Genomic DNA, 21,530 nt, shown 5'->3' on the forward strand with positions numbered 1-21,530 from the left:
GCCACTATTCTCTGTCCAGACAAACAGATCTTCCATCCAGTAAAACCCTCACGTCACACTCCACCCTCCAGATCCGTCTGGACTCTTTTATTCTCTGAACAAACTTAAACATCACTGCTTGTGTGCTCCAAAAGTAGATTTATTTTTAGAACAATTGAGGTAGAAAGCTACTTAATTGCACTTACATAATTTTTTTGTAAACAAAACAGCTTGTATCTTTACAAACCATAGTAAACATTTTAACCACTCACATTTTTAACGTTTAACCAAATTTTTTACGATGAACACAAGAACATTCTTTTGACATAGAACAAGAACAAACTGCAGAGAAACAGCTAAAAAAAAAGAGAGAAAACATTTAAACCTGGAAGCTGAAATCTGTTCGTGAGACACGTACAGTATTTGTGCCGGAAACAATATTTCTGCTATTCTAATAAACGTCATAAAAAAGAGGGAAAAGCTTATAATGTGATGTCAAACAGTACTTAAGTAAAATAAATAAAAAAACTAAATTTGTGAAAAAGTTGTGAGTGTACAGTGTTGGCTAAAGGAGGGGACTGTTCTTGCATTTCTTCATCACAATGAACCTGTAAAAAAAAAAAAAAAAAAAAAGTTTGTCAATAGACTAAGATTGGGGGATACAGCCGAAATATTGTATCTAAACAAATATTGATGCATCTCAACATTCATGGGTCAAAGACGAAAAAGTGTTTAAGCATATAAAAAAAAAAGTGTAATACTGCTTTAAACTGTTGTAGTCCCCCCCCCCCAAAAAAAAAAATGCAAAAAGTTTTCTGTTTTATTTAATCGCAATTTTGTTTTTGTTTTTCTGAGCAAAAAATAAATATCATACATTTTGCCCTGATTTACAGAAGACACCCAGTAAAATGTCATTCAGTGTAACAAGTTTGTCATATTTACAACAAAAATCAATTTATGACATCTTAACAGACTAATTACTTTTACCCCAAAAACTAATGAGTTGTAACTTTACATTTTTAACATTTACCACTATCCTAGGTTTTGCCCATTTGTCAGTAAGAATTTTAACTAATTTAAAACACAATCAAATTTATTATGCTCCATTATTCTTTACATATTTTAATATGTACACGTCAGAATAAGCATGTTGTTTGAATTTGTGCATAAATATTGTGTTACACTGAATGACAATGTAACATTATTTCAACCAAAATTTGAAATTTTATTCTCCAAAAACCTATTTGAAACCTTAAAAGTAGACATTTTACTTACATTTAATGTGCTTTCTGTGGACACAAAATCACTTTTGTACATTTCTTTTGATGTGGACATCTTAACGTCTTTGACCCTCATACATAAATATTCTGATTTATACGCAAATGTTCTGCTACTTTTTAACATATTAAACAAGTTCAATCAAAGATCAAAGTTGCCAACTTTAACACAGTTTGCTACTGAAGTCTGCATCAGAGATGATATTAAATCAAACAAAGCTATCATGAAAGTAATCTAATAGATTTAAGAAACTTGAGTGGAAAAATAAAAGCTGCATTTAAATATATGATAAAAGGTATATGCCAAAAATACATTTGTATGGGTCAAAATTATAGATTTTTCTTTTATGCCAAAAATCATTAGGATATTGAGTAAAGATCATGTTCCGAGAAGATATTTAGTAAATTTCATACCGTAAATATATAAAAACATTATTTTTAAATAGTAATATGCATTGCTAAGAATTCATTTGGACAACTTAAAAGATGTTTTCTCAATATTTAATTTTTTTTTTTTCTGTACTATCAGATTCCAGATTTTTCAAATAGTTGCATCTCAGTCAAATATTGTCCTATCATAACAAACCATACATCAGTGGAAAGCTTATTAATTCAGCTTATATATTATAGTCCTAAATGAGAGATATACTGTAGAAGAGAGGTCTTACCCAGCCACAAGTGTTATTAGTATTGCTGTTATGACTGAAGCTGCAATCTTTCCTGCACAAAAGCACGGAGACTCTGACGAATCTGAGTCAAACACAAAACACATTAAAAGCAGCTGTAAACATGCTGGCTTACATTACTTTAGAAATCCACTTACAGACACTTAAAGAAACCATTTACATCTCGAGACATAGCCCAAGCAACAATTATAGCCTCAAACACAGCAGTGATTTCATGTGCACTGCGTTTAGCATTATTTAAAGGAGCCATGACACGGGAAACCAAATTACCTGTGATCTTTTGATATAGAAGAGGTCTTTGTAGCTATTACATCCCACAAGTTTCAGAACCTAAAATGTCTTCGTCATTAAACAGCTCAATCACAAACTGTACGTAATGCATTGGTTTTATATTGATTATTTTGTCAAAGCAATCAAAACATGCAATGGTGAGGCGGCACTGATACGGTTTCCTATGCTATGACGTTAGCCAATCATAACGGTGGCAAATACTAAGAAGCCTTAAAGGACCCGCCCCTTTAAAAAAGCCAGTTTCTGAGAGAGGTTCAGATTGAGGGTTGAAAATAGTCATTTATTCAACAGATTTGCTTATTTATCGTGCAAAAACATTATTAACATTATAAATAAACCTCAAGGAACATATAAAAAATGATATATTAACAAAAAATCCTCATGACCCCTTTAAAAATGATTGAACAGCAGAACTGTGATTTAATGCCAAGCAGGTCTGAGGTTATAAGAAGATTTAACCCCTTTTTTATTTTTATTTTTTACCAGTATGGTTTCCAAATTGGTACATGTGAATAGTTTGGCATATTGAAAATGTTTAATAACTTTTGCTCGTCAACACCAAACAATCTGAGGAAGATTTGAGGAAAGTTTACAAAGTAAAACTGTTCTACGCTATTAAAAAGTGCATAGTTGCATAGATGAGCTAGTTATGATTAATCAACAACAAAGGCTTTTCTCATGAATATGAAATGGGTTGTGCACAAATATGTGCAAAAGTTTTGATGAAAAGCCTTTGAAAATTGTCACTTTTAAATTGTCAACTCTTTATTAACATAATTTACTACTGTATCAGTGTAAAAAAAATGTTTTTGATCATTTTGGCAATATCCATTTAAATGAGAAAAAGAAAATCAGGAAAAAAAAAAAAGATTTTAGTCCTAATCAATAACATTGCATGATCCTCTCAGGTCAAAATGACCAGAACATAACATCAGCGTTAAAAACAAAAAGTTATTTGTTCATATTATTTACAGTAATGGACCTGAACAAAAACAAATATACGAAAAATGAACCGTTGTATCATTAGTCACGCATTTCAAATACGCAATCAGATTTTTTTCAAGTAACAAGTAAAGCAATGCATTACTTTTTAAAATCAGAGGTTTGTTTGATCTGTGTGCACTAATTTACATTTCATTCAGCGTGAGGCTTATGCATTTCTTTTCTGGTATGAAAGTGGTTTTACATAATTTTAAATTAAATACAAATAAGACAAAGTAACAAAAATGTAATATAATGCATTACAGTACCTTCCATGAAAAGGTATTTAATTTCCACAAATGTTACATAATTAGTAACTTTTGCAATATTGTAATGCATTACTTTTAAAAATAAATTTCCCCAACACTGTTACTTAATTAATAAACTCTGTAACAAATGAATTGCTAATTGGTATTTAATTTTGGTTAATGTATTAATGGGACAAGTCTTTCCTATTTTTTTTTTTTCTCTTGATGTTTTTTGCATGGTGTGGTGAACATTTTAGGGAGAAAAATCACATCAACATGGGACAATTACCTCTAAAAATTAAAAACATGACCGTAAATTCTTGTCATTAAACAATACCTTCTGGTATTTGATAATGTGAAGTCACTACCCCCAGGCTGCTCTTGATGATGCAGGTGTAGTTAACGCCCTTCACTTCAGAGATGACTAGTCTACTTCCATCTGCTAACAGAGCGGTTTGATTGGTTACTGTAACACCATCAACCAGCCAAGAAAACATAGGACTGTCCCACTGCGTCATGCCATGATTATCTACAACACACTCCAGCACGTGCATAATTGACGTCTTTAGAGGTTCCACTGAAAAGAAAAGAAAAAGTATGTAAGAAAAGAAGACCAGTCCAACTGGTTTTACATATTTAAATAGCTTTGCATGTGAAGAAAATATTCAAAACAGCCGGTGCACACGTCAGACGTAAAACAACACTGGCATAGTTAAAATATAACTTATTTACCAATCTTTCGCACTTCTATGGAGTCGTGCTGCTGGTATCCATTACTGTCCGTAACGGTGACCTTATAGATCGCAAAGTCCTCTTCTGCAACATCAGTGAGCCGCAGAAGTGCATCTCCATTCTCCAAAGATATTCTGTTTCCTTGTGACAGTCGGACATTGTCTGTTCCTCTCTCGCGGTCCCACGTCACCATGTCTATCTTGTCGCCTGGATCCGTCTTTAATATGGCTTCCAGAACAAGTGTTTGGCCGAGCGCAACATACAGAGGCCGTCCGGTTTTAAAACGGACCGATATTGCTCCATGAAGACACACAGGCACTGATGAAAGTTATTGAAAAAAATATTATGATTTTAGTGACTAAGGCTTGAGTGCGAATCCAGTTACTTATTATGTCACGTTTCCATTTTAATTAAAAATTAGAGTAGTTTTAGGAGGTAAAACTTAAAGTACATGAAAACCCCTTGTTTATTTATTTTTTTGTTGGGCTGATATTTCTAATTTTCTCAGATTTATAGGAGTTTGTCAATCCAAGAACTGAATATTGGTGAAAAATATCCATTTTTTTATGTAAAATATATTTTATATATTAAATTAAATATTATATAAATAATTATTAAATAATTATTAAATAATATTAAATAATATAATCGTTAAATATTTAAATATTTCAATAGCATTTGGATTTTCATTGTTTTCTGTACTGCATTGTTTATACATTCACTTTCAGAAATAAAGGTACAAAAGCTGTCACTGGAACAGTAGGCTACCTTTTCTAAAGGGTTTATTTTGGTACCATTAAGTGCACATATTAGTAAGTAAAGTCTACATATTAAACCCTTTGAAAAGGTAGCGCCCCAATGACAACTTTTGTATCTTCTGAGAGAGTATTTTTTGTGTAGAAATAATTTCCATGTTTGCTTGAACAAAGGTTTTCTTCGACTACCCAGAAAAACGAAAACAACATCAACAACAAAAGAGCTTACCTTCGTCTTTAAAATAATATTACATGACATCGTTCATAACAGCAGACTCACTCAGAGTGACGGTGGCACACAGAATCCAAATCAGCATCCATGACCCCATGACACCTGACAAATTAATCATCATTAGAGAAACTATTTCTGATTAATTCGTTCACTTGAAAAACCGACTGGATGCACTTTCGTGACATACGTTAATAAATGCCCTTCAGGTCGAAATAAAGGATCTTACCTCGCCTTTCAAAGCTTAAAACCCGTGTTCTCTCTCTCTGTAGTATCGCATTAATTTCAGGTAAATAATAACAGTCCAGCCTCTTCTCACCTGAGCTTACGCGCTTGCGTGACGTACGTGAGTGACGTGACAAATGACAAATATTTAAATTTATGATTTCCTGTATAAAAGTAGTTTAATTTTAATGGTTATTATACTTGTAAAAAAACACTGTATTAATAATGAAGCAATAAAGTTTTGTTTTTGTTAACTAGTAAGTGGCAAACAAGTCATTCAAAAGTTAATTTTGGAATAAATAAACGTTAATTTTAGAATATGTTAAAATACATACAAATTCAAAATATAATCAGACTATAAAATAATATTTTTATTTCGTGTTATTAACACATTTCTAATGACTTCATTTTCTTCTAGTGATGCTCGAAGTGGGCGTGGTTACCTTACACGTGATTGTTTGTTTGTTTTTTTTCTACAATACTTCGATTTCTACTTTAGCGAAATACATTATTTTGTTCCTTCTTTGCTGTGGTGTTGAGGTGAGGAGAGACAGGTCAATCTGAAAGTGAATGCAAACCAAAGTAGGACACAGAAGAAGACTGCTTAGTAAGTGTGTATACTGTATATAATAGCTTTTATTTCTCATTTTAATACGGTCTAATTAATTAATTAATCAATCTTTTGTAGGCTCTATAGTTGTCTGTGTTAATTGTAGCCTCTTGTTAATATGCGCTCCTATTAGACAGTGATTGATGTTAGTATTGCTTTTATTTTTGACAGAATGTCTCTTATAATGATTAATATGCTTTAATATGTGATAGAATTAAACATCTGGAAACTAATTAAATGTGTTGCTCAGGCCCTCCAGACTGACATGAACACACTGATGCATCCTGTTGTGGTTTTCTCAGTTTCAAGAGAGATTTTACTCCTCAACCTGTTAATGTTATGAAGAGGAAATACAGGTGGATTTTACAGTCACAGGTCTAAATGAGATTAAAGCAACAGTGCTTCATTTGTAGAGCACATTTGTCATTTAACATACATTTGAATGTAACATGTTAATGTAAATAAGCATGCTGCACCTGACAAACTAGTTTTATGTGTATTCAAAATGATAAACATATTTTATTATTACATGAAAAGAAATGTGAGGAAAATACATCTTTAAGATGAAAAGGATCAATCAGATAGACGTTTACATGATGCATGTTTTATCAGGATACTTTCTTCCTAAATCTAAAACTTAAGGCTAAATAAATGCAACATGCGACACATAACTAATGCAATGCATAGTAATTTTTACCCTTTTGTGAAAATAGAGGCGTTAGTACAAATTCCATTTTCATATAAAAAAAAAACAAAACACTTTATTGAACTTGAGTTCAAAACACATGGCAAAAAAAAAAAAAAAAAAAAAAAAAACTTTTTGTTGTAAGTGTGTACAGTAGACCCAGCATTCCTGTTTTATTTCAAGCTCTTTTATGTGCATCATTTGTGTGCCTCTTCATGCTACATGTGAATACAACATTCATTTCTCCCATTCAGAAGATGCATTCACATTTAATCTTTATTTCTTTGTGTTTGTATTGTGTGGTTTTAAATGGGGTTTCAATGTACTGCGTAAATCACTGAGCAAATATGTAATAAAGAAAAGATGAAGCATTTGAATAGCATCGAATAACCCTTGCTTTGATATTTTTGTTGCTCTTATTGAATGCAAATACATTTAGAAATATCAATGTAACTAAACAAACAGCAGAAGCAGCTTTGGCTTTCTTTACATGCAGCTCTCCATAGGTTTGCGTTTAGTCATTGTGTGTCTGGATCCATCTCCAGTTCAGTTCGAGAAGACACCGGAGTCTGATGTTTCCCTCATCAGATGACTGATGAATAACTAAACTGATTACATTTGATTACTTGTATCAATTTCTAATGTTTTCAAATGTTTTAATCATTTTCAAAACTCATAAACCAGGCAGGGTTAACCTTGCAGTACTCAACACTGATTACAGTCATTTTCAAAATCCTCCATCACTTGAATTAAGATTATAATAATTTAATTTTAAAGCACAGCTACCACAAAATAAGACTAGCTTTGAGATCATTATGAGGTTAAATACAGATTTAAAACCAGAAAACAAGAAATAGTTTAGTAGCTATTGTTTTTCTTATCTTTTTTATCCTTAAAAAATAAATCATATGCATGAATCCAAATAGTAAATAAAACAATTATTGAATAAAGTGAGTGAAGTGACCCTCAATAGCAATTTGTTACTTTTGACCCTTACTATGTTTCAGCAGTAACTGTAATTTAATTACACTTTACAGTTTGATTACAGTTATTTTTTAAGTAAATTACGTAATTTAGTTACATTTACTAGTTACTCCCCAACAGGGGCGGATCTAGAAAAATATTGATTTCTGTTTGAATTTCAAGTTATACCGAAATTTTATTTTGACAGGTTGCCGTAAAGACATTGCCGTTTCTGTCTGTGTATGATACGAATGAATGACGATAGTTTTATCAAATGAAATGGTGAAATCCTCCCATAGCGCGCTGACGTGCACATGTGTAGCCTACATCATGTGTCAATATAGTGAAGAGCTGAAAACACCACGTGTGCTTCAGTGTGTGTGTGTGTGTGTGTGTGTGTGTGTGTGGTAGAGCACACATTCCCAGAGACGTGTATAACAACACCTTAAGGGTTCCCATAAGCAGGATTTATTGTTGTGCCCCCCTTCCTCAAATATGATGATGGAAATAAACCCTACTATGGGGGTGAAAAAGTACTTTAATCAAATAAAAAACTAAATGAATAAATTGTATTATTTACAAATCACAATTGTAGCTCTCGACATTTATCTGTGGCTATAACTTTATTATGACTCTAATTTATTTTATAGTCTCAAGCATTCAGAAATCATGCAAAAGGAAATTAAGCAGTTTTACTATGACAAAACCATGGTTTATTTTTGTAAGGGTTGTGATATTCACGTTTTTTGTTGAAGAAACTATAAAGCCTGTGTCATCTATAGCAAAAAGGTGAATGAAAGATTAAGTGAATATTTGAATGAAATGTTTGGTCAGAAGCCTAAACAAGGAATTAATTGTCCTGTAAGTGTAACATCAGCAATCACATGACATTTGTAATAACATGTACTTAAATAGTTTATTTTGTATTTGCCTACATTATGTAGATGTTATTTTGTATTATGCCTACATTTGAGTCGGTTCGGGAGTTCAAAGCGGATTCGCGAATCATTTGAGTCAGTTATGGGGATCGCGAATCATTTGAGTCAGTTCGGGAGTTCAAAGTGGGTTCGCGAATCATTTGAGTGAGTTTGGGGATCGCAAACCATTTGAATCAGTTCGGGAGTTCGTAGTGGAATCTCGAAGCATTTGAGTCAATTATGGGGATCGCGAATCATTTGAGTCAGTTTGGGAGTTCGGAGCGGGATCGCGAATCATTTGAGTCAGTTTGGGGATCGCAAATCATTTGAATCAGTTCGGGAGTTCGGAGCGGATTCGCGAATCATTTGAGTCAATTATGGGGATCGCGAATCATTTGAGTCAGTTTGGGAGTTCGGAGCGGGATCGCGAATCATTTGAGTCAGTTTGGGGATCGCAAATCATTTGAATCAGTTCGGGAGTTCATAGTGGAATCTCGAAGCATTTGAGTCAATTATGGGGATCGCGAATCATTTAAGTCAGTTTGGGAGTTCAGAGCGGGATTCGCGCTCGTAAATTTTTAAATTGGCCATAACCTTTAATTCGTTTCTGCCAACTGGGGTGGCAGCAGGGGGGGCAAGGCTTTCTTTTAGGGTGGCATTTGCCAACTCGATAGATCCGCCCCTGCTCCCCAACATTTAAAAAAAATTTGAAAAGCATATATTTTTGTTATGACTTGTGTAGTAGGCTATTAACCTTATTTGTACTTAGTGCAAAATGTATTTATTGCTATTTGTGCTTCCTCTACCTATTTGTAATGTCAGTCAAACAATTTCTGATTGAAACTCAGCTAGATATAAATCATCCTTGGATGATTCAGAAGACAAGTCTTCTGTTTTCACGTTTTCACATATTTTGTGTTTTAGTGATTGACAAGCTACAATACTTCAAATTGTTTTTGTTGTTTTTCAAAGAGCTGATTCCTGACAAATTGCATGTAAACCAATTGGAAGACCAATTTGAACCAAAGATAAAAGTCGGAAAACAAAATTAATACAAGGGTTATTTTAGTATCATTGAAATACAATTTTAGGTTTATGATTTTTTTTTAATTACTATTTTAATTTTTTTGTTTTAGTAATTTTGTTGTCATTATTTCTTTTAATTAAATATGTCTATATTGTTAAATTTTTTTACACTTCATTTTTAATTTTAGATATTTCAGTAAGATAATATTTTTAGGTAAACTAAATGAAAATATGAAATTATGCTGCAAATAAAATGACTTTTTTTTTTTAATAAGTATTTCATTTATATTTTTAATTTCAGTTAAAGTTTTTTTTTTTTTCCAAGTAAAAAAAGGTTTTGGATTCAGCTTTAGTCTTTTTTAGCTATAATAACCCTGATTTGTTTGGCCTTTCCAAAACACATCTACTGTATTGGTCAAAACTTTGCATGCACATTCATGACTCTCAATGTAAATAATTCACAAAATGTCAAAAATAATAATTTGTTTAGCCAGTGTTTCAAGCAATAGGACCATAATGCATTAGAAAGGTTAAAGGGATAGTTCACCCAAAAATGAAAATTCTGTCATTAATTATAAAAAACTATAATAATATTACAGTTATACTACAATAACTGGTTTTTCATGACTGTGGAAAATAAAAAAGCCATTATAAAAAATATATATATTTTTGAATTGTTTGTTTATTGTTTTTGGGATATTTTAAGTCATTAATAAGCCCCTCTTGAAACAAACAAAGTTTAATTTCATTAATAAGACCTCAAGTTTATATTATTTGCACGTCAACATCTCTTGAGCATGTTTTATGACAGCAGCATGACTAAAGAGCTTGTAATGTTCTGGTTTGCTGGACAAACATAACAATAACATACAATACCATACATATTTTGGATTAATTTCTGCTCCAGTGACTAATTGCAATCTGTTTGAGGGACATGACAACAGTGGCTCAAACTGGCAGATGAGGAAACAAAGAGTGTTTTTGTAATTCTGTTCTGTGATTTAGTTTTATTGTTTTGAGTGTTTTGTTTTGAACTCAAGTGATTCATAACGTGAAGCCATTTTTGCACTGATGCCAGAATTACTCATGCGTTGTAAGTTTCAGATAAAAAACTAAATAATGAACTGAAATGAAGCACAATTATTTAATTGCAGGGTTATCAAAAATAGACTTTAATACATAGTAAGACAGAAACAGAATAATACCAAAAAAAAAAAAAAAAAAGTCAAAATATATAACTTTTTTTTTTATTTTATTTTTTTACAAACAATACAAATAATTTATTATTATAATTACATTTTATTCTTAATACTACTGTTAATAATAATTAATGTTTCTGTGAAGCATCTTTGAAACTGTATGCATTGTTTTATATATATATATATATATATATATATATATATATATATATATATATATATATATATATATATATATATATATATATATATACACACACACATTCTAGCATTATTTCACTGAATATTCTGTAAAATAATAAGAATTATATAATTAATCATACAAGATTAGACAATGGCTGGACAATATGGCTAAAAAATATATATAAATATTTTACCTTTTTTACTATTTATATTTTTCTTTATTTATTTAAGGTTTTGATCATACTGACCAACCTTACAGTGTATATTGTAATGAAGATTTTTCATTTTATAATTTTGTTGGTTCTTCAGATGGTCCAGATGTCGACCAATCAGGGAGTGGCATGCTGAGGCTGCAGATCTTCTCCACCAATCAGAGTGTCCGTTACGCCTGCATCGCACGGGATGACGTCACAGGAGGGACATCGAAGCAGTAGATAGACCTGGCCTTTGTGGGAGAGTTAATGGCTCTCTGTGGCACTTTGGTGATAGATGCATCTGTCAGTTCATTCTTCGGCCTGACATTCATTTTCTTGACCGGAGAGGGAGTAATCAACCACAGGATTGATAAATTCACGTGTCACCTCTCTAGAAGGAGTCATAATTTTCTTTCGCCTTTAATGGTTTTCCTTTGCAGGATACTTTCTTCTATTTGCTGGCTCCATTATTGATGTTTCTGTGTTGTGTTTTTTCTCTGCCCTTTGTGCCCTGACTCCATTTCTGTCTGATGATATTAGCAGTGCTTGTTAATCTAGTTCTTCATATGTAAAATATAAAAATCAAGTTTAAAGATACGTGGCTCAGCAGGGAGTGTTGTTACACTCATCATAATTATCCTTGTGATTATTTTGCGTCTGCATGCGACAAAGAAACAGTACGTCCCTTCTAAATGCTTCAGTTAGTTGTTATGTTTTATGATGCTAAGAAGTCTGACATGATTAGTTGCTCATATTTACAGTTGATTGGAGGCTTAAAGATACTCTTGGACTTCAGAAAACAAACCAGAATGAAGGAATGACAATAAGACAGTGATGGACAATAAAGCTAAAAAAAATCTAAATATTTAAAAAATATATTTTTTATTAGTACAGATAATGATAATGATAAATGATGATAATATAATATATTAATTATAATATAATAATAATAATAATAATAATAATAATAATAATATATTTTGTAAAAATAAAAATATTTAGTATTATTATTGGTATTAAAAATAGTAATTATCTATAAAACTAATTTTTTATTTTTATTTTGATTATTATTATTGTTTGACTCCTCACAGTAACAGTAAAAAAAAAAAAAAAGTAAAACAAATAAATAAATGTAGTGTAATGTAAAATAATATCTCTGAAGCCTGGACAATATGGCTAAAAAAAATAAATAAAAAATATATATATATATATATATATATATATATATGTATATATATATATATATATATATATATATATATATATATATATATATATATAATATAATATAATATATATATTCATTATATAATATTCATATTTTGTATATTAATTACACTGATAATAAAAATACTATTTTAGATATTATACAATGAATTTTGTATATTATTTAAAATTACATACAAGTAAAATATAGTAGCAATGTAATTTAAAAAATAAAGTATTTTTTCAGTTTTTTACTAAACTTTACAAGAAAAAAAATCAGTATATCAACACAAAGTAATAATCAGCAACATTTGCTTACATAAACAGTTTCACACAGAGATAGTGAGATTTATTTTTATTTATTTTTTGATGGAAACCACCCTAATCCCACATAACACAACTCACTCCCACAAAACTTCACCGCCATTCCCAATAACAACAATGGGAACATCAACATCAACCCACTCCATCATAATAGCCATTTGAACACTGATGTATTCCATTGCAACTTCAGTACAGTCCCAGACAATAGGCATCAAAACAATTCGTATCCAAACAATGACCCTCAGAGATCGTTCCCACAGTTTGTCCAACACAGTCCCAATATTCTCATACAAATGGGCGATTTTCAGCCTGGTGCGCATGTGCCAAAGCAAAACAAATCAGATGGTCCAGTAACATGCATAAAGTGCACTACAGAGTCAACATATTAACAGCAACCATCAAAATCATACTCAGAATGGCTTGCTGAACTCTGACCCTTTGACATTAAGTAATCAGACACAAACAGTGCTCAACAATGCTTCAACAAATGCTTCTCGCCAACCCCATGGCCTCATTCAGAATAGATACTCTCGCCCTACCAATCAAACCAATGCAAACCGCCGCACTGCCAACTCAAGATCATCAGCTGAAGACCGAACTCGACGTTCAATCCCCGTTCAGACCCACAGTCACTCCAGAATGCACCTCCAACAGATGCATTGGGATCATTTGCAGGGAACACCTCTATATCCCAACCCTGAAGTCTATAGTTCAGACAGTAGTGGATCTTCAGATTGGTCACAACGAGATACACAGAGACACCAGGAAACTGAATCTTCAGGAAGGTTGACCCCCAAAGAAGAGACCTCCAGAGACCAACCATGCTTAACAACTCCCAAATACACCCAAATGAGCAAAGACTATAAATACAACAGAACTTAAGCACACAACCGTAAGTCCAATCTCAAATCCAGACTCCAATACCTCAAACCCAAACCTCTTAGGATCAGAATCCAATACCCATTGGTCTACCAAGACCAATCCCAATTTTTAACCATGCATGGACACCCAACCCATATGCGACAGGTGCATGACCTCCTGACACTACTTTAAATGAGTGAAATGCATCCTCACATTTTGTGGCTGATGAAATTTCAACTTAATTTTTAAGTTGTACGAGTTTCAACTAGGCAAGATTTTAAAATGTTTTGTACAGCCAATTTGATTAGAATTAAAAATGGAAAAGAATAGTTCACCCAAAAATTTAAATTGGCTGAAAATGTCCTCATCCTCAGGCCTACCAAGGAAGTTAAGCCTGTTTTTTTTTATGATTTGGAGACATTCAATCACTTGCTCACCTGTGGATCCTCTGCAGTGAATGGGTGCCGTCAGAATGAGAGTCAAAATAGCTGATTAAAACACCACAATAATCCTCTAATCTATCAGTTAATGTCTTGAAAAGTGAAAAGCTGTTTGTTTGTAAGAAACAAATCCATCATTACGATGTTTAAACTTTTAAACTGTTGCTTTGAGCCCAAAAAATGAGTCCATAATCAGTAATGATTGTTCATTCCCTGTTGTCTCTCACATCTGAATCCACCAACATATTTGTTTAGAGCTGTTTTGAACTGTTTTCTGTGCAGATTTCTCTCCTGATTCAGACCAGACCACTTTTTCACTTGACAAAGCAATATTATGGATAGAGGACGGATCTATCATTGGATAAATGTTAACTGATGGACTGGAGTAGTTGAATTGAGTGGAATATTTTAGTGCAGTATTTATATCCATGCTTTAGTGACAGGGACCTGAAATGGTTTCTCTGTGGTATTTCTGCGAAATCTCCCTTTAGCCTTTATGCTTAAGAGTATATGTTTATTCTTATAAGAATACCGCATTGTCAGCTCAGCAGCAGGCTGATGTAAAATTAGCTCACACTCTATGTTTCACCGTTTCTAAATCAGTCACTAATGAATATACAAATATGTTAAGGCTCTTTCATATCTCGCATCAAGACTTCAGCGCTCCATGTGAAACGCCCTGCAGTCGGTATCAAAGAAAAACAATATTAAGAGGTTGCTAGTAATGTGTGTGAATTGTAGAAAGAAAAAAATACAGTTTTGTCTCTAGATGCTGTTGATGTTTTAAATTAGGTCAGTTGATTATATTAGTTAATGCATTTCTGTTTGTATGTTAGTTAATTAAAATGAATCATTGTTTGTATTAGTGCATTAATGTTACCAGATACAACTTTTGATTATATGTGTTAACAAGTGTTGAATAAGATAACAGTAAGATACGTAAGTAAGTATTGTTGCATGCTTACAAAGGAGACCTTATTGCAAAGTGTTACCAAATAAGTATCTATTCATGATTTTAACAAGCAGTACAAGATGTGAAAGTGGAAACATTTATAATGCATTGTGATGCATTCGAGATCTCTTAAGTTTGACAGTTAAAATAACTTTTCTGAATGATTAACTTGAATACAGGCAGACTTTTTATACGTCATGCAAATCGTCTGCTAATCATTGGCTTTCAAAATCATTAACAAAGGTCTGTGAATGGGGTTAAAGTTAAAATTCATTGGGCAACACTGACTCGAGTAATGTGAAAGGGCCTTAAGACGTGCTTTATATCAAATGAAACATTTTGTTCTTTCTTTTCTCCTCCTTCTCTCCAGAAGGTCCACAGAGGCAGACCCAGACGTTGAGAAAATGCAGCGCTCGTCTGACTCGACACCATTCGAAACGAACGCTCAGCCATTCCTCCGGCCCTCGGCTTATTGTGCCATACAAATCTTTGTGTTTGGTCAGAGAGAGACGGCATTATTGATAAAAAGACTGATCTTTTTGTTTCTCCAGCACAGCTGTCACGTAGACATGCGAAAGCTGTGTCTGTTGAACAGGACACTGTGTGAATTTCATCCATCTGAACAATGCAGCTCTGGGATTTTTCTTGCGCTCAAGTGTCTGGAAATAAAACACAATGCAGTGTTTTTCCACAGACAGGAAGGCTTGAACAAAATCCAAATGAATTAGGATGGCTGGCAGAGCTGAACTACTAAATGATAAATAATGGACTGCCGCTGTTTGTCCTCTCAACTATTTATTCAGCTTTCTGCTCACAGATGCTTCTTGTAGCGCTGCTCAATTACTGCGATCCGCTACGGTGCTTTTGTGGATGGATTGCGCATTTGAGTATGAAGGAGGCCCACCTAACGGATGTGTAATTAATTAAGCTCTTTAATTTTTATGTTAATGATGTGGAAAATGCTAATGAGTTTAAGTAAAATCGGTTGCTGACAGGCCTTGCAAAAATATGATGAAAAGCAAATGTTTGGTCAGGTGCTTTATGTGAGCAAACTGGAGGTTTTTACAAATCAATTCTCCTCCCACTTTGCATCGCTTTGTTCTTCATCACATCTTTAATACAAGGTTTCTCAAAGTTAGACACAGAAGTAATAGAGCACTACTGAAGATGTTTGTAGAAGACGAAACTTCCCTCGTTGACTTAACCTCAAACACAGATTAAATGATAGTGTGCATGTATTTATATACGTGCATTCTACAAAAAAGTGCACCTTAATGTTGGGGAAATAAATTCACTTCCTTGAGAAAATGAAAAATGTCTCGCTTTCCTGTTTTGTCATCGTAGGTGCAGCATGTGTCAAAGTGACATAATGAGAAAAAGCTTTAAAGGCTCCAGGAGCGTCACATCACGTCTGAATCTGTGGTGTGGACTGATTCTTTAAGGTATCAAATATTTTGCTACTACTATTTTGTTTTTAAGATTTTAAATTGTGATGATTTCTCTGACGACTCATGCTTTAATGGGTAACCTTTTTCAGTTTTGATCAGAACATTTTCTCTGATCTATAGGCAACTGAGAAAACATATATATATATATATATATATATATATATATATATGAGATAACATGCATTTTAATATTTACAGAAAAAACTATGCATGGAATGCTTAAATTATTTTGAAGGCTTATTTTTATGTTGATCTTAAAAATGTATTTATTTGTATTTGTACATTTTCATATCTAATAATGATATTTTTCTGAAACATAGATGTTGCAGGTTGGATGTTGCTAGTTAATTGGATGCTCATCTATAATATATATTGAATTCTATCATAAATTATTATTATTTATTTTTTTGAGAAGTAGCTAGATCTACAAGCAGTGTTGTTGTTTTTTTCACATTAGCGCGTATAACCTACTTTTTTATTGCAGGAATTTCCAACTAGTTTCACATCTCACATTCATATATATATCCACGTATAGACTAAATAGGTGCAACTAAATTTGTATTCAAGGAAATGCATTTTGAGTATTTTTAGTAGCGTGTAGTAATTTTAAGTTCTCTATCAAAAGGATGACTCAGTTGCTGCATTTATATTACTAAAACCCTAATAATCATGCATTCTGATCTCTCTCTCTGTCTGTGTGTGTTGTGGAATAATTTTTTTCACAGTTATAACACCTGATCCTGTGACAAGTTTCAACATGCATTTCCTGAGATGCAATATATTTAGAGTTTATCTGAGCCTATTCTAAACATACAGTGCTGCATGCTTTTAATTATTATTCCAAAGATACAGTGGATGTATATTTAACACAGTTGTCCCGCATCTGTATTGAACTCTTTTTAATGCCATTAATAAGTGACCTACTTACCAAAAACATTATTTATTACCCTAAAGCTCCATTGTGTGATCAAGATACTGGATTAGTTACTGTAGAGGACAATTACATTTATGAGAAAAACTCCTCGTCAAGCAATATCACACTGAACTAAAGACAATAAAACCATGCCTGTTTTTAGTATTGAGGAGATGAGTATCAGCAGCTTCCTGTTGTTTATAAATAATGGTGTTTTTTTTTTTCTTAAGAGACAAAGGTTGACAGAACTTTGTCATCCATTACTATTTAAATGTAACCATGTTTAATAAGAGTATTGCATGTATTGCTCTTGCTGGAGGACCATCAGATATTGACTCTCATTCAGCTCGGATAAAAAGCATATATTTAACCAAACATTTGGTTTGTAAGGACTGCAATGAGTAATTAGTGTGCCACCACCTCATTTAAAATGTCCAGATATCAGTGCAAAATGATCAGAAATGCCTGTGAATTAGGATGTAAGCTATGAATCAACATGTTGTCAATTATGACTTTCATAAGTATAACTGTATCATAATTTAACTTTTTATATCATAATTGACTCATAATAGTCATAGTTTTTTTATCGCAAAACTATGTCATCGTATGTCATTTTGACATTTTGTCTCACAATTTAGACTTTTTTTCATGATTATGATTTGCTCTAGAATGTGATAATTTAGACTTTTTATCTCATAATTTATGTTATAAGACTATCGCATAATTATGATTTAGTCTGTAATTATTTGGACTGTTTGAGTTGTTTAAATAGCAAATGTATTTGCGCCCATTCGTACGCCCATGAGCGTTGCTATTTTGAAAATAGACTGTGCCAAAGACCAATTCAAACTTAGTCTAAAGTCAAGGGCGTAAAAAATTGTTGTTATTTAAAGAGTGTGTTAGTAGAAAGTCCGACTCTGGGCGGGTCCACAAAACACGTTCACTTATTACACACAGGGCAGCAACACACTAACATTTTAAATATGAAACAATAAAAGATTAAAATGAAAAATATTATTATTGTGCATAGGTTACATGATTATAAAAAAGCCTACAGGTCATAATGGATAGTGATTGCATGTATCAGAATTAGGCTACATTTGTTTGTGCATGAGCAGATCCATTTCATCTCTGGAGACATTGACTTTTGAACTTTTGTCGTAATCACGACTTATCTTGGTTTGTCATTATTTTGTATCTCGCAACTGACTTCTTGTGTCAAGATTTTATCTCATAATTATGACATAAGTCATAATGTCATAATTTAGATTTTTCCTTCATAATTGACTTTTTATTGCATAATTAGGACATTTTAGTTCATTATTTTTTTGTCATAATTTGGACTTTTATCTCATGACTGATTTTTCATAAATAGATTTTCAACATGCATTTATAAATTTATTTATTTTATTTTTTTGCATGCAAGAAATGGACTTCAATAGTAAAATGCTTGCAGTTTTTCTAATTTTCTCTGTTTTTTTCTTACAGAGTGTTCATTGCATCTAGTGACCATGACGTTGACAGTGGGTCTCAGTAAAGTTGTGTTAGTGGTCTACGGATTCACACTGATCACAGGCCTTCCTGCCAACATTTTGGCTTTCTACACCTTCTTTAAGAAGGTCCGCCAGCGCTCCACCCCGATGGATGTGCTGTTACTCAGTTTAACCATCTCTGACCTGATCTTCCTCCTTTTTCTGCCGTTTCGCATGGTGGAGGTGGCCAACATGAAATGGACTCTTCCTTACTTCCTCTGCCCGCTGTCGGGATTCATCTTTTACTCGGTCATCGCCAACAGCGTCCTTCACCTGACGGCCATCAGCGTGGAGCGCTTCCTGGGTGTGGCTTTCCCCATTAAATACAAGCTCAAACGCAACCCCAGAAGTGCAGGGATTGCCTGCATCATATTCTCGGTGGTGTCAATGGGACACTGCAGTATCATCTACATCATGCAATACCACAACCATTTCAACCCCAACATCAGTGATCCATCCAAACGTAACACCTGCTATGAAGAATTCACTGATGAACAACTGAAGATCCTCCTACCGTTTCGACTGGAGCTTTCTGTTGTCTTCTTCCTCATCCCTTTCATCATCTGCTGCTTCTGCTACATCCAATGCATCCGCATACTTTCCCGGCTATCCAATGTTAACGTCAAGAAGCGGTATAGAGCCATCGGGATGGCGTTGGGCACACTTCTGGTCTTCATTATCTGTTTCATGCCCTTCAACATCTCACATTGGGAGGGATTCATAAGCGGCCAAAGCTCTAAATGGAGACAACCTGCTTTACTCACCAGCACGCTGAATGCATGTCTCGACCCTTTCATTTTCTACTTCTCTTCTTCCGCACTCAGAGGGACTTTCAAGAAGGTTTTGCAGGGACTGGCAGCGCGTTTTCTCCTTCCTTGCTGCCGCTCAGCTCTCTACTGCCCATTATTCAACCGTGGCAAACCAGACGAGCGAACGCAGAGCACTGATGACAGCATCCGCTAACATTTCAAGTCAGTTTTTGCATTGAATAATCTGCCTGCATGTGCATCATCAATACATATGATTCAGCCCAAAGCCGATTGATAATAATAATTCTGATGCACCACCATGACCCTATGCTTTATGGATAGACGACCAGCATAGAAATGCTTCCAGCATTATTGCATGACTATTTAACCTACACCTTTGCAGCAGCTGTTTCGCACACAATGAAATGAAGAGCATGAGTGTACAAATTTGCAGTGCAAAAAGCAATTGTATCCGAACTAATATGCAGCACTGACTAACAGCAATGCTATAAATATAATCAAAACAACTTTGTAAAACAATACTTATATTTTAATAAAAGAAACTCAAAATTAAGCATTCCTTCTTCATTCCTCCATCCTGAACTACTCACCCATTATGCACGAGTGCCATTTATTTTCTACACAGCACTTAAAGGTGCCATACGACATTTCTAAAAATAAAATTATTGTGTATTTGGTGTGATGCAATGTGTTTATGTGGTCTAATGTTACAAAAAACACATCATTTCCCACATACTGTGAGAAAAGACTTGAGACTTTAGTTTTTGCAACTTTACAGATCTTCTTTATGCACCAAGAGCTTGTAACACTGATGAAATTGCATCATATGACCCCTTTAAAATGCACTGCTAGTTTTTAACCTGCCATCTCTTTAGCTAGACCAACACAAACCTGTTCCTGTGATGTCACTTCCACTTCCTGGTACAGCATTTGGAGGTACAGGTTGGATTTTGAGTCTCTTATTTTGTCAGTTCGGTTTAAAACGGTTAATAATGAATCGAATTTATATTTTTAATTTGAAAACGCTCTGTCACTGAAGCAGATTTTAAACAGTCATATCTAGTTTCCTATCTCTGTCTGTTATTACACACACAGTTGTGTTATTCACCTAGCAACTACACTTTGTCTGTGTATACTTTTTAGTGCAAGTGGGAGGACGGTTGAACTGGATGTGGTTTAGTTGTATTAGCAACTCAAATGAGTGGCTCCTACAGGTATGTTTTTCCATGAGCAAAGATTGTAGGTTGCACATTGCTTACTTACAAGGCTCAATTGCTATTAAGATGAATGGAATTGCAAACGAATAGATGTGCATTCTTTAAATAAACCGGTTCAAATATCATACTGCTTTTATTAAATACCTTTTTGTGCATTATATTGCATTGCATGTGAGTGTTATAGAGTTTTGCTTAAATACCTTTTTGTGCATTATATTGCATTGCATGTGAGTTTTGTACAGTTTTGCTTAAATACTTATTGTGCATTGCATTGCATGCAGATTTGCATTCTTCAGTGCATTGCCATCGTACCCTGCAGGCTTCCTAGAAAACAGCCATAAACGACACATCTATTTATTGCTGCTACTGTATTATTCTGAGCAATGCTGTCCACTTTAAACGTGAGTTTGTTTCTTCTCTGCCCTACTTCTTCTTAAGCAAAAGCTGCATCTCTCTTTAGCCTTGTGACAGCATCTATAAAAAGCTTATCTCTCTTTTCTGTGGCAGAAGCGTGTGAAACAACACACACTTTCCTGTTGCATGATGCAGAGGGAATCCAGGTAAAGTGGGACACTTTCTGATCATTTTTAATTGGCTTTTATATGTTCCAAAGGCATAAAAACAAAGATCGTGATAAAGATATAATCCACTGCACAATACAGATAAAAAGGCAATATTAAACTTGAA

General features: G+C 33.5%; 2 protein-coding genes across 2 annotated transcripts; one reads left to right on the forward strand and one right to left on the reverse strand.

Annotated features, from left to right (window-relative positions):
• Positions 1-122: 122 nt before the first annotated feature.
• LOC113115662 (uncharacterized) lies at positions 123-5,508 on the reverse strand. The gene is made up of 6 exons (XM_026283196.1): positions 5,408-5,508; positions 5,230-5,283; positions 4,195-4,512; positions 3,800-4,039; positions 1,925-2,006; positions 123-587 (listed from the first exon to the last, which is right to left on the reverse strand). The coding sequence occupies exons 2-6, from the start codon at positions 5,276-5,278 to the stop codon at positions 545-547; spliced, it is 732 nt and encodes a 243-aa protein (XP_026138981.1). The 5' UTR covers positions 5,279-5,283; positions 5,408-5,508; the 3' UTR covers positions 123-544.
• A 9,522-nt stretch (positions 5,509-15,030) lies between these two features.
• On the forward strand, positions 15,031-20,172 carry LOC113115663 (free fatty acid receptor 3-like). Its single transcript, XM_026283197.1, has 2 exons — positions 15,031-16,405; positions 18,813-20,172. The coding sequence occupies exon 2, from the start codon at positions 18,836-18,838 to the stop codon at positions 19,817-19,819; it is 984 nt and encodes a 327-aa protein (XP_026138982.1). The 5' UTR covers positions 15,031-16,405; positions 18,813-18,835; the 3' UTR covers positions 19,820-20,172.
• Positions 20,173-21,530: the final 1,358 nt, after the last annotated feature.

This window comes from Carassius auratus, chromosome 16 (assembly GCF_003368295.1).
Source record: "Carassius auratus strain Wakin chromosome 16, ASM336829v1, whole genome shotgun sequence".
Lineage (NCBI taxonomy): Eukaryota > Metazoa > Chordata > Actinopteri > Cypriniformes > Cyprinidae > Carassius > Carassius auratus.